At 31.2% G+C, this 13,540-nt stretch overlaps 1 protein-coding gene across 1 annotated transcript in view; it reads right to left on the reverse strand.

Annotated features, from left to right (window-relative positions):
* LOC113371384 (pikachurin-like) overlaps nt 1–13,540 on the reverse strand; it is a 315,983-nt gene that overhangs the window by 39,117 nt on the left and 263,326 nt on the right. The window contains exons 11-13 of the mRNA XM_026612012.1: nt 9,371–9,599; nt 4,338–4,523; nt 4,142–4,254 (exon numbers count right to left, since the gene is read on the reverse strand). Of these exons, the coding sequence (XP_026467797.1) occupies nt 4,142–4,254; nt 4,338–4,523; nt 9,371–9,599 (528 nt within the window). The remainder of the gene's footprint in view (nt 1–4,141; nt 4,255–4,337; nt 4,524–9,370; nt 9,600–13,540) is intronic.

A 13,540-nucleotide genomic window follows, 5' to 3' on the forward strand; every position in this document is an offset into this window, starting at 1 on the left:
TTTTCGTTAAAATGTATATTTTAGGAGATATTTGCAAAAAAAACGAAGAAAAACGCCAAAAATATGTAAATCTTTAGTGGCCAGTAACTTGAAAAGTATTAGTTTTTTTTTAAGCTATAGAGACATTTTTTTCTTATAATTTGTTCTTCTATCGATTTCGGACGTTATTTTGAAAAAATGTAATTACACAATTGAGAAAGGGTGTCATCCCCCCGGGGCATGGTGGCACAACCAGAAATGTTTTCAATTTTGAACTTGAGGGTAAGATGAACCTAATTCCAAAATTTCATAAAATTCGGAGCACAGTAAAAAAATTCAGACCTAAAACGCTCCGTTTACTGCAATAATAGAGATTTTAATAATAAGTATAAATTGTAGTTACATTTCCAAGGGTTCCGTACCAATGTTTATTATACGGCGCTTACGTTTATTTCTTCTCTAAAACAGCCAACAGAATTTTCATAAAAATTCAAAGTATAGAAAAAATTCGAAAAAAAAGTGTTTTTTTTTTTCAAAAATTTGAAAATACTCAAAAATCTTATTTTTTTAAGTTTTCAAAAATTTTTAAAGATTATTTTAAAAAACTAATTTTCGGTACGGCAAGTTCCAGCAATTTGTTTTAAGGCACGATGTCAAGCACCACTAGTTAAAATTTTAATATCTATGAATCTTTCATTTAATGGTAATGTAAGGAAAATTGAAAATAAATTTGTTTGCATATATTTACGTTTCAAACATTTCTGAACATTTTGAAATACCTTAGCACAAATGTATGATTGTGCGGATACAATTTTTCGTTGACGATTTCGAAAACACAAATCAACTTATTTGAATGATTCAAAAAACATTGGATTCTTATCCATAAGGAAGCATGCTCATTAGGTTTTAGCAAAGGCAGGTTTAGTCGTTTCTAAGATACGGGGTAAAAAGTGACAAAATTGGCAATTCAGTTTTTGAGAGAACGAAGCGTTCGATTTAAATGATTCATTGAACTTGTGTCGGCCCAAAGGATAATTCACTAAATTTTTGAGAAGGTCTAGCGGTTTCGCATGCCCAAAAAAGTTTTGAAAAAATAGTATTTGGTGGTCAAAAATTATTATTTGACATATGAATATCAAATTATCAAATATTTAATAATGATTTTAATAATGCATACACATTTTATGTAATTTTTTTTTGGTACCGCACCAAGATTTTTATTTTTAAAGTTGACTTGATTTATATGATTCAAAAAAATGTCCTCAACATTTTCGAAAGTATGGAATAACCGACTCAAATGATGGAAACAACATTCGGTTCGTACTGACCACGAGACTTTGAAAAAAGTTCAAAATTACGAAGAAAATGAAAAAAGAACAAATTTCTTGAAAACATACACATTAGTTCTTTGTAGAATACGATCGTCGCCTAATTTAATAAGCATAATATTTATAATAAATAATCTATTTGAAAAGATTCAAAACAATTGTTATAAATTAACTGCCTTACGGTAAGTTATAGTAATGGGCCAAAAATCGAAAATGAAAAGTATTCCATATCTTCACGTTTTAGAGTTTTTTGAGGATTTTGGCATAACTCAGGAAAAATAGATGTGTGTGATTGTGCGTGTGTGTATATATGTGTGGATACAGTTTTTCGTCGACGTTTCCGAGAGTACCGCTCATCCGATTTGAATGATTGAAAAAGCCATCGATTCCTATTGATGAGGATTAGTGCTGATTAGTTTTTAGGAAAGGTCGGTCCAGCCGTTTCCGAGATAAAAAGCAAAAGGTGCAGAGAAGGTTTAAATAATTCAAAGAACTCTTAGCTTGTGTTGATGAAACAAATGTTTTTTTTTAAATATTTCAGAATTGATAGAAAAAATTAGTTACAATCTTGAATATCGAAAAAACATTCAGATTTCAATTTTAATTGCTGCTAAAATGCTTCCCATAAATATTTTTAACTTCAGTTGAATTCAGTTTAATTAGATATGATTCTTCATTCTAACTCCGCTTCGAAAGGGATCATTAAGTTTTGTTTATTGACTTTTTATGTAAACTTATATATATATATAAACATCAATTATTAAGCCCTTATATTTTGTCTATAAAATAATAATAATGAAAGTTACAGTATTTACAATAATATATTTTTAAACATTTAATTCTTTTGAATATTTTGTTACGGAAAGTTCCAGCAATTTGTTTTATTGCGCAATGCTATACACTACTAGTTATTATTGAATGACTTTTATTGATTATTGATTACACTGCGCGGCACTAAATTTTTTTTCTGAGATATTATGATGGTTTTTAAGTGATTCGAGAACGCTGATTCCAAAAATAAAAACAGAAATTTGCTAACAGCTGTAGTTTTTTAGATATCCCAGTATGCTAGTTTTACCACACATTACAATGTAAAATACAACATATTTCAAATTATGCCTTCAAAGGTCTTTTTACATGATTTTCTAGCATGGCCAAAGCTTAACTGATTTCGTCATAAGTTCCAACAATTGTCAGCCACATGTGCATGTCCCATTTTCCTTGATATCGCTCCGTCCTGATGTCTTGGTGGAGACTCTCGCCTGCTCTTCGTTAATATCTCCAACATTTTCCAAAAACCATTTTAAATAAGAGTACGGGTGATGAATTTAAATCAATTACATCAAATATATTAGTTTTTAATTCTTTCTGTCTTCTCTTTTAACTTTGGTTTCTGCATCTATTACTTGGTAGGCAAGAGATGTTGATGTTCTAGGTTGCTTATCATTAGCATGAATAGGGGTTGTGTAGCTGATCATAATTCAATACCATTGGTGTTGTAGTTTATGACCATTTGCTTCTATTCCTTGAATTTATTTCTTTGATATTTACCACACAGAAGAAACAACTGTCGTGGTGATTCTGAGTATTTTCCTAAATGATTGAAGTATTAAAATTATATCATTTTATTTTTCTTCTGGATAATAACGTAAACATACTACGCAATGTTTTCACATTGCGCAATTGAGTTTTAAAGTGGTTGAAATTCGATGTCGTTACGCAGTTTCACATAGGTTTCCGATATTTGTCGAGGACATATTAACCACAGTCGTAATAAAATTTACCTAAATTATGCACACATCGTCTTAGAGTCGAAACCATACCAAAAATAGAAGATAAAACTCTTATTTATTCGATAATCATAGCCGAAATGACTAATTGGTGTAATCCCCTAAAACTCAAAAATTAGAGCTGTTACAAAAAACGAAAGGTATATTTGAAATCAGCGTGCAGTTTTAAGTAGATTGAAATAAAAAAGTTCAAAGAAAAAATTGAAAGTGCCAAATTTGTCGCGCAGTGTTATTTTCATTCATTGTATGTTTAGTTACGGTACGGAAAGTTCCAGATTTTTTTTAAAAAGGCGCGATGCCAAGCACCACTAATTTTTATAATTGAATCAGTTTATAGTCCTACAATAAAATTCTAGTATGTTCATTAAGACTACGTATTCTATCGCTATACAAAGATTCATGTAAAAAAATGTACTCTTCAACTAATTCTAAAAAACAGTTCAGCCGATCGCAACCAACGCTAGTGCTTATCAAGTTCCATCGAAAAGCCTTTCAATTATTAAAATCAACTCAGCCGTTTTTGAAAACAACGTTGTTGAAAAGTCTCATTTTAATAAACGTCAAAAAAACTTTACTAAAATTTTTTCAAACTGAATCGTAAAAATTAAACGACTTGTCTTTTAGTCGTAATATTTTAGTATGTTCAATAAAACCACGCTATCTATCGTCCAAAAAGTTCTATTAAAATTGTTGATTTTTTTTAACAGTTAATTACAAGAAAATGGCCCGATATTAACCTAACTCTGATCAGCACGATTCCCAACTAAAACGTGAACAAAATTTTTTTCTTCTAGTTACAATTCCAATTGTTGTGCAACACTGATAAAAGCCAGTACTTATCGAAATACATCGAATAGTTTTAAATTTTTGTAATCGGGTTAGCCATGTATGAGAAGGTCGACGAAACGTCAAAAATCAGCTCCGAATTTGGTGTCAATCCATTCAGAATGACTTAAAACGTCAAATGAAATACAATTATCAAATCTGATTTGCCGCAAAAACAAACTTCTCCTTCGGGAAGTTAAAAATAATAGGTTTGCAAACCTGTGTAGAGTCTCTCCGTCGTTGTAATGCATATAACTATCTGTTCCAGTAAACCTTACTCCAGATACTGAATTAATTGACAGCGAAGAATTTCGATTGATATTTGCAGATCCCTAAAAAATAAAAAATATAATAAAAATAGAATCAAATACACTAAATTTCGAAAAGTATGATAAAAAGTACATAATAGACTTACAACTTGGATTTGGCATCCTGACCCATAGGAAACAGTATTACATTTACAAGTGAAATAGTCCATAACAGGAATGCATTGTCCATCAGGTCCACAAGGATTTGTAATGCAAGGATGTGGACAATTGTCAACGTTAGATCCTCCCAAAGCTTCAGCAAGAACATTAATTGTTCGATCATTTATAACCACCTGTAATTATCAACTAGTATTCAATTGGATTATCTCGCACAATTCACATATTTTACTAGTACATTCTTATCACATTTGTTCCATACTTTTGTGCTTTTTCCTATACCATTGTTAACTTCCCGTAGGTTTGCTATAACTCACAAATAATCGAAAATAATTTTTTTTGCACATCTTTACGTTTCAAGATTTCTTGAACATTTTGGCAGACCTTAGAAAAAGGAATTTATGTATGTATGAAAATAATATTTTGTCCAATATTTTGAGCGCACGTATCAATTGATTTGAAATGATTGAGCAAAAAACATTTGATTCCTTTTAATAGGGAAACCAGCTAATTAGTTTTTGTCAAAGACAGGCGCACTTGTTTGAGAGACACAGAGTAAAAAGTGATAAAAATAACTGTTTTTGAGATAACGGATTCTACTAGAAGTATTATATTTTGCGATTGTAGATTCAGCGGTTTTAGAGATGCAGTTTCGGTAAAAATTGACATTTGTTAGTCAAATGTGATCTTTGCAAATAATTATTATTGATTCATTAACTTCCCGTAGGGTAAGTTATAGTAACCGCAAAAAAATCGAAAATGAAAATTTTTATATATCTTTACGTTTTAGAGGTTTCTGAATATTTTGGCATACCTTAGAAAAAAATGGAAATAGTGTATGTGTGTGTGTATGTGTGTGTGTGTGTGTACGTGTATGTATGTGTGTGCGGATACAAATTTTCGTCGACGATTTCAGGAACACGGATGAAGCGATTTGAATAATTCAGAAAGTATTCGATTCGTATTGATAAGGAGACGTGCTGATTAGTTTTTGGCGGAGGCAGGTCTAACCGTTCCGAAGATATGGGGCAAAAAGTGCCAAAAATGGTTCCTCAGTTTTTAAGAGAACGGGGCGTCCGATTTTAATAATTCAAAAAACATTTTACTTGTATTGACAAGATGAAGAATTAGTCAAATTTTCATGAAGGTAGGTCTAGCGGTTTCGGAGATCTAACAAAAAAAAATGCCATTTGGCGGTCAAAAATGATCATTAGACATATGCACATCAAATTATCAGATATTTTAACAATAAGTATGAATTTTGTTTACATTTCTATGGGTTCCGTACCAATGTTTATCCGTTACTCTGCGACGCGGCGCTTATGCGCTTTATATTTTGTCTCTATGCATTTAAAGCAGTACGATTGCTTTGAAAAAAAGGTCAAATCTTCCAAAATATGTCAAAATAAAGAAAACATTTAAAAAAAAATAAAAAAAAAAATTTTAAAAATGTTAATCGTTAATACATTTTTGGTACGGGAAGTTCCAGCAATTTGCCTTAAGGCACAATGCCTTAATTGCCTTAAGACAGAATTCCACTTACAGCTAGTTTACAAATAAAATTAGTTGTAAATAGGTAGATAGGTATACATGTATATAGGTTGATAGGTAGACAGGTTGATAGGTGAAAAGATAGAAAAGTGAAAAATTATAAAAGTAGGCAGGCAAGCGATATCAAAAGAGGGATTGTTCAATTTTAAATTTTTCGTTCAATATTATATCATGTTTATGAAATTTGTTAACATAGGTCAGCTTGGATGTTCAAATGTTGATGATCTTTTCTATTATAATAAACAAACCACCGTCTTAACTATAATTAAATTAGCGTGCATGGCATCGTGCCTTAAGGCGAATTGCTTGTTTTATAAATGAACTTTTTTCCAAGCTTTTTTAGAGAACAAATATCAAAGCGCATAAGCGCCGCGTCGCACTCTGACAAATAAAAATTGGTACGGAACTAATACAAATGTAAACAAAATTTGTACTTATCATTAATCTTTTAGAAAATATCAGATAAGTTGATGTGTATATGTCTAATGATTATTTTTGATCGCTAAATTGCTTTTTTTTTGTTGAATCTTCAAAATATCTGGACTTATCCAAAAATTTGATATAATCAATACGAATAAATGTTTTTAATCAATTGTATTTAACTCAAAAATTTAATTACTATTTTGGGTAATTGAATTACTATTTTTGCCGCGTATTTTCGGAACAACTGGGCCTGCTGGGTCTTCCTATCACTACAAATCAATTTTTTTTTAAATTATTTAAATCGGTTGATCGGTGTTCCCGAAATCGAAGGCAAACATTTGTATCCTCATATACATTCATTTTTTTCTAAGGCAAAGTAAGATATATATCAAAATATTCACTAGCTTTTAAACGTAAAGATCACCGCAGGGTAGTTATAGTTATCGCATAAAAATTGAAAATGCTAGTGGTGCATGGCATCGAGCCTTAAGGCAAATTGCTGGATCTTCCCGTAGCGTAATTTAATTTTTTCAAAGATTAAAAACTTTTTGAAATCCTTGAAAAAATTATATTATTGAAAAATTTGAAAATTAAAAAAAAATGACATTTTTTAAACTAGTTAACTTCCCAATGGAGAAGTTCATGTTTTCATAAAAAAATGCGATGCGCTAATTTTATGTTTTCTCAACTTTTCAAGACATTCTGAATCAAATAAGACCAAATTTGGTAAAAGTATGTGTGTGTGTGCGCAGGGCCGGATTTAGAAATTTGGCGCCCCGGGGCACTGACAAAAATGCCGCCCCATCCCTGAAATTTTACGAACTTTCGAACTTTTTTTAAAAGCAATCGCGCTGCTTCAGCCACGAGGGACAAAATAACGGATAAACAATGTTACAGAACTTATTATTAAATATATATAAATGTAAATAAAATTTATACTTATTATTATAATATCTTTAAAATATCTGATAATTTAATGTGCATATGTCTTATGATCACATGTCTTTGTCCGCCAAATGTTTCTTTTTCAAATTTTTTTATTGGATCATCGAAACCGCTAAACCTGCCCCCACAAATTTAAGCAGTTATTTATTCTGTAAATTTTTTTGAATGTTATTGGACGCTTTTTACTCAAAAACTGAATTATCATTTTTGGCATTTTGGCCCGTATCTTCAAAACAGTTGGACCTGCCTTGACCAATAACTAATCAGCACGTCTCCTTATCAATAGGAATTGAATCATAAATCGGTTGATCCGTGTTCTCAAAATCGACTTGAATAATTGAGTGCTGAATAGCTTTTGGTACAAGCAGTTACAAAAAATGGTAATTGAGTTTCGATATTTTTTCTCTTCTTTGCAAAAAGTTCATAATTTTCAATAAACTTTAAAGCTCTTTATAAAATGTGATTTTCAGTACGGAATGTTTCAGTAATTTGTCTTAAGGCACAATGCCATGAGTCAATAATTAAAATTGTTTTTCGACGCTATAAGCTTGGATGTGCACAAATACGTCATTTTAAGAGAGCTCGAAAACTGAAGAACATATTTTTCTTAAACTTTGAGCTTGTTGACGGATCTTTATATTAGCCAAATTGCCAAATTTGATAACTTATTAACCAATTTGATGATTTACGTTCGGAGAGGGAGGCAAGGCAAAATAATAAATTTTAGTTATCGTTTATTTCAACCCAAATTTTGCATTGCAATCGTGTTATGTTTTGTTAATTATATTTTTTGAAATAAAAAATGTTGTTAAAAAAAGTTGATTATATTGTATAGAATTTTTTCTCACTATCCAAATTTTGCCGCCCCCCAAAATTTGCCGCCCTGGGCAGTAGCCCCGATAGCCCCTACTGTAAATCCAGCACTGTGTGTGCGTGTGTGTGAACAGATTTTTTAACGTAAATCGGCGTTATTTTAAAAATTTATAATCAATTTGATGTATCTCGATAAGAAAAATTTTGCACGACAATCAGCCAAGCCATTTCTTTATAGTAAAAAAGTGAAAAAAAATTGTCAACGTTTTAGCCCGCAATTCTGAATCGATTTTGAGAATTAAAAAACCGTTCGAAATATATTACTCGAGAATCGACAGTATGTATCCATGAATACAATTTTTAGTTTACGATTTTGGGCGGACAGATCAACTGATTTGAATAATTCAACTAATTGTATATGGCATCGTGACTTAAGGTAAATTGTTGGAACTTCTCGTACAGTAAGGTAATATTCCAATAAACAGAAATGTTTGCAAATATATTACTATAAGTGTTTACAAATATATTACAGTAACTTTCATTGTTAACTTGAGTAATGTGAGGTAAGTTATAGTAATCGTAAAAAAATCCAAAATTAATGTTTTATATATCTTTACGTTGCAAGAATTTCTTAAAAACTTTGGAATACCTTAAAAAATATGCATGTGTGTGTGTGTGTGCGCGGGTGCAAATTTACGTCGACGATTTCAGGAACACGAATTAACCAATTTGAATGGCTTAAGAAACATTCGATTTCTATTGATAGAGAGATATGCTGATAGATAGTTTTTGGCAAAGACAGGTCCTGCCGTTTCGGAGATACTGAGCAAAAAGTGCAGAAAATAGAAATCGAGTTTTTGAGAGAACGAAGCATCCGATCAGTTTTTAGCAAAGGCAGGTCCAGCAGTTTCGGAGATACGGAGCAAAATGTGCAAAAATGGCAGTTTTTGAAAGAACTGAGCATCCAATTTGAATGATTCAAACTTTCTGCTTGTGTTGGCGAAACGATTGCTTTTGGCAACTTTTTTTTTTAAGTTTAAGATTAAACCACTAGTTTAATCAATAAATTGTGGATAAAACTCTACATACAAATAGCTCGCGCTTCGAGCGACAACACCGCTACACGACTGTGAAAGTAACTAAAGATAAGATTCATCATATACCTTTTAAAAATAAATCGTACATACACCGTACAGAAATAAATCAACTAAAACCAGTTGCACGAGAACAAATACGGATAACAATGGACCGCACAAAAACAAGTTTCACTGTATAATGAATAGTTATTTACCTTTTGTACGCAACCAACGAAGGAACCCTTGTCGCTAAGAAAATGTGGTAATGAGATCGGGTTAGGTACACCACCTATATGCAAATTTTGTGTTAGACTCAGATGGGCTGACGAGCCTGGAGTTAGCACATCGGTCGGTCTCATGTCATCAACACGAAGAGACGCCAAACGACCAGAGCGTGAAAGTCGCACCATATGCCACTCGTTCAACGTAATGGGCTGCTCCGACCTGTTGTAAATATGAACTGTATTGTATTTATATATATATATATATATATATATATATATATATATATATCACTTCACTCAATAACTCCGTAAGATAACACATAGATGATGTAGCAATGTAATCATCCATATGATTTGTAAGAAACAACGACTTTAAAAAGATATATGTCAAAATTTCATGACCATCGGATGATTAGTTTACAAGTTACAGAAGTTTAAGTGACGCTACTTTTCAGTTTTCCGAAACCATGGATTCAATCAATTTCGTGAGTTGATTTATCATTGTTTTTTGATAAGTAAATAAAATACCATTGCTGCCAAAGTATCGCTTGATAAGTGTTACCTGGCCTGTTTCAAATCAAGATAGATGGTGAAAAAGTGGTTTGCTGATTTTAATCGTGGCCATACGGAATTTATAAGTTTTAAGGGATAGAAGTTATCTGTTAGAATTTTTGTAATTAAATTGATGTTGTTGTCCCAAAATGTTTTGTCCGATAGAAGTATTGCGTGGTCAGTTAGATTTATTGTAGTACCTATTTTCATTTTGAGTGGATGATAAGAAAAGTAATTAAGGTAACGTCCAGAGTTAGTTGGTTTTTGGTACCAATTTGTTATTAGTTTGTTATCCGTAGTACGTATAAGTTTTATGCCTAAGAAACTTATCGAGTTCATTGTCTCCAATTCTACTGTAAATTTTAATTTTTCATTGACGTTATTAAATTGATCAATTATCATAGTGTCATCATTACTAGGGATACAAGTGATAATGTCATCTACATAACCGTAATAAAAAATATGTTCATTGTAATTTTTAAAAATTGTATTTTCAAGAAGTTATATATATATATATATATATATATATATATATATATATATATATTTAATGGCCTTGCTTACTCGAGCATTTAGCCACCTGCAATATTACTTCCATACAATCATATTCTATACAATCTTCAATTCCATACTATCTTTTTCTTATAAATCCTATTTTTCTTCATACTTGTCATCTTATCTTGTTTATCAAAAATAGACCTTTCATCAAAGTTTGCTCATGAACGCATGAACTGATTTAAAATTTAAAAGTCGTTCGATGTACTTCGATACGGACTATCGTTTATCAGTTTTGTGTTCAATTTTGTGACGTGCAAAACTTTTCGACCACGTTTTAGCTCACAATTCTGAATCCATTTTTTAAATTAAAAACTGTTCGATAAATATTGGTTCGGAACGATATTTAGTTTTAGGTAAAGATCTACTGAGCCGTTTTCTTCAAATTAACTATTAAAAAGAAAATTGTCGATTATGAAACTTGGCGATGAATAGCATGGGCTTATAGAACATACTGAAATGTTACGGCCCGACAAGTGGTTTAACTACTTGAATAGCGTCTGTCAAAATTAGACTCTTTATCGACGTTTTCTCAAAAACGCCTAAATTGATTAGAAAAATTTGTAAACCTTTCGAAATAACTTGGGACTAATAATAAGGACTATTGTTTCTCACTTTTGAGCGGAAATCGGCTGTGCCGTTTCTTTGTAATTTGATTTCAGAAAATTAAAAAAAATGTATACACGTTTTAGCCAAAAGTTCTGAATTGATTTTAAACTATTTGAAAGATATTTTTTGGGAATCGTGGTGATTAGTTATTTACAAAGATCAGCCGGTCCGTTTTCTTGTCATTAACGGTTGAAAGTTTTTTTCGATAAAACTTTTTATGTTGATATTTTTATACAGAGTTTTATATAGATATCATGACCCAAATATTACGGCTCTACGATAAGTAATTTAATTTTTAAAAAATTATCAAAGTATGAGAAAATCATATAGTCAAAGTTTGTGACAAAAGTCGGTTTTGTGATGTGATGAAAAAACATCTGAAAGCTTCTCTAGTTTTGTAACAATTGTTACCATTCATGTAAATTAGTAAATAATACCTAGAACTATGTACGAGGTCTGTTCAAAAAGTACCCGGAATTTTCGTTTTTTCAAAAAAATATTTATTTATTCGTCTACATTAATGTGGTCCCCTTCAAAGTAGTCCCCCCCAGATATAATACACTTATGCCAGCGTTTTTTCCAATTTTCGAAGCACCCTTGATATTCACTTTTTGATATGTCCTTGAGCACTCTCAGCGATTTTCTTCAATCGAGGAAAACCGCCGTCCTTTCATGGGTCTCTTCAACTTTGGGAATAGGAAAAAGTCACACGGAGCCATATCTGGTGAATTTTTGCACTTTGCAACACTTTATTTCATTTTTTATGCAAAATTTAATACAAATTCTTTGACTTTTCAATTCTTCCATTGTAAAAATCGCCGAGCTAAATAATTTATTAGGTTTAATATTTAATGTTAATTTATTTAGGTTTAAAACATGTTTCGATCTTTTTCATGAAGATGAACATTGCAATAAAGTTCATTAACTAAACATATAAATCACTACGAAAATTGGTTGAATTATATAAATTAATTAAAATTTAGAATAATAGGCTACATTTTTATTACATACAAGCATGTGCTTGTGCAATATAATTAAAATAATTTTATATATTATGAATAAAAATATAATGAAAGATATTAATTGGAATAAACAGTTGAAAGTTTAATCTAAATATCTAAATCCTAATTTTGATTGATTGAGCCAATTATTACACCTATCGGGAAGTTTTTGCATTTTGCCTCAAGGCAAAATGCCACTCTCAACTAGTTTCTAATTTATATATAAAAAAATCATTTTGGATTTTTTGCGATTACTATAACTTACCCTACGGAAAGTTAATAAATACAAAATAGTACCAGACCAGTTTTTGAATAATAAAAAAATGTTAATGCTGAGCTAAAACTCTACAAATAAGTAAGAATTTCTCAAAATTTAGATTTATTTTGAAAATTAAAAATTTAGAAATTTAGAAATTTAGATTTTTTTTTGGAAATTTTCAAAATACGAAATTTTTTGTAAAAGCATTTTTGTACACCGTTCAACAAGCAAAAGGTTTTTTAAATTAATCTAATCGGATTATCCTTTCTTCCAAAAACTGCATGACCATTTTTACACTCTTTGCGTTCCATTCCTCCGAAACGGCTCCATACCTTCGAAAGGTGACTTTTGCAAAAGCACCTCGCGATCGAGTACAAACCGAATGTTTTTTCAGTCATACAAATCGGTTATTTCATACCGTCGACAATGACGAGGACATCATCGCCACAAACAAAGATCCGACTGCAGCTTCCAACAGTCTTCAGCACCATCTCAGCTTAGCTGAGAAATGGTTTTCGTTGTGGAGGATAGAAGTAAATAGCACAAAATCAGTTCATATGACTTTCACGCTTCGCACCCAAGCTTGCCCCGCAGTTGCACTCAACGATGCAATTATTTCGCCCAAAGAATCAATAAAGTATCTCGGCATTTACTTAGACAGAAAACTCAACTGGAAAGTACACATAAAGAACATAAAACAACAAATAGATATAACCTTCAAAAATGATTATTGGTTCCTAAACAGAAAATCAGAATTATCAACTTACAATAAATTACTTATATATAAGGCTGTGATCAAACCCGTATGGACCTACGGATTACAACTTTGGGGTACTGCTAAAAAGAGCAATTTAAACATAATACAACGAGCACAAAACAAATTCCTGCGGCAAATATTAAACGCTCCTCACTACACGCCAACATGGATCCTCCACAAAGACACAGGTATACCTACAATTCAAGAACATATGGGTCATTCTTTTACAAACCGAACACCAATTAACCTTGACATTTTAGAATTGTCTGAAAATTTGTTTACAGATACTATTCATAAAATCATTTGACACGTATTTCAGGATTTTGCTGAAAAAAAATTTTTTACGTAAATATTTACGGTTGAAATATGGATTTTTTGCTCAATTTCCATGAACATCATCTGCGGTAAATTAATTATCACCTGGATGT

This window comes from Ctenocephalides felis, unplaced genomic scaffold (assembly GCF_003426905.1).
Source record: "Ctenocephalides felis isolate EL2017-DRISC unplaced genomic scaffold, ASM342690v1 CF-g0.4_SCAFFOLD_01492, whole genome shotgun sequence".
Taxonomy (NCBI): Eukaryota; Metazoa; Arthropoda; class Insecta; order Siphonaptera; family Pulicidae; genus Ctenocephalides; species Ctenocephalides felis.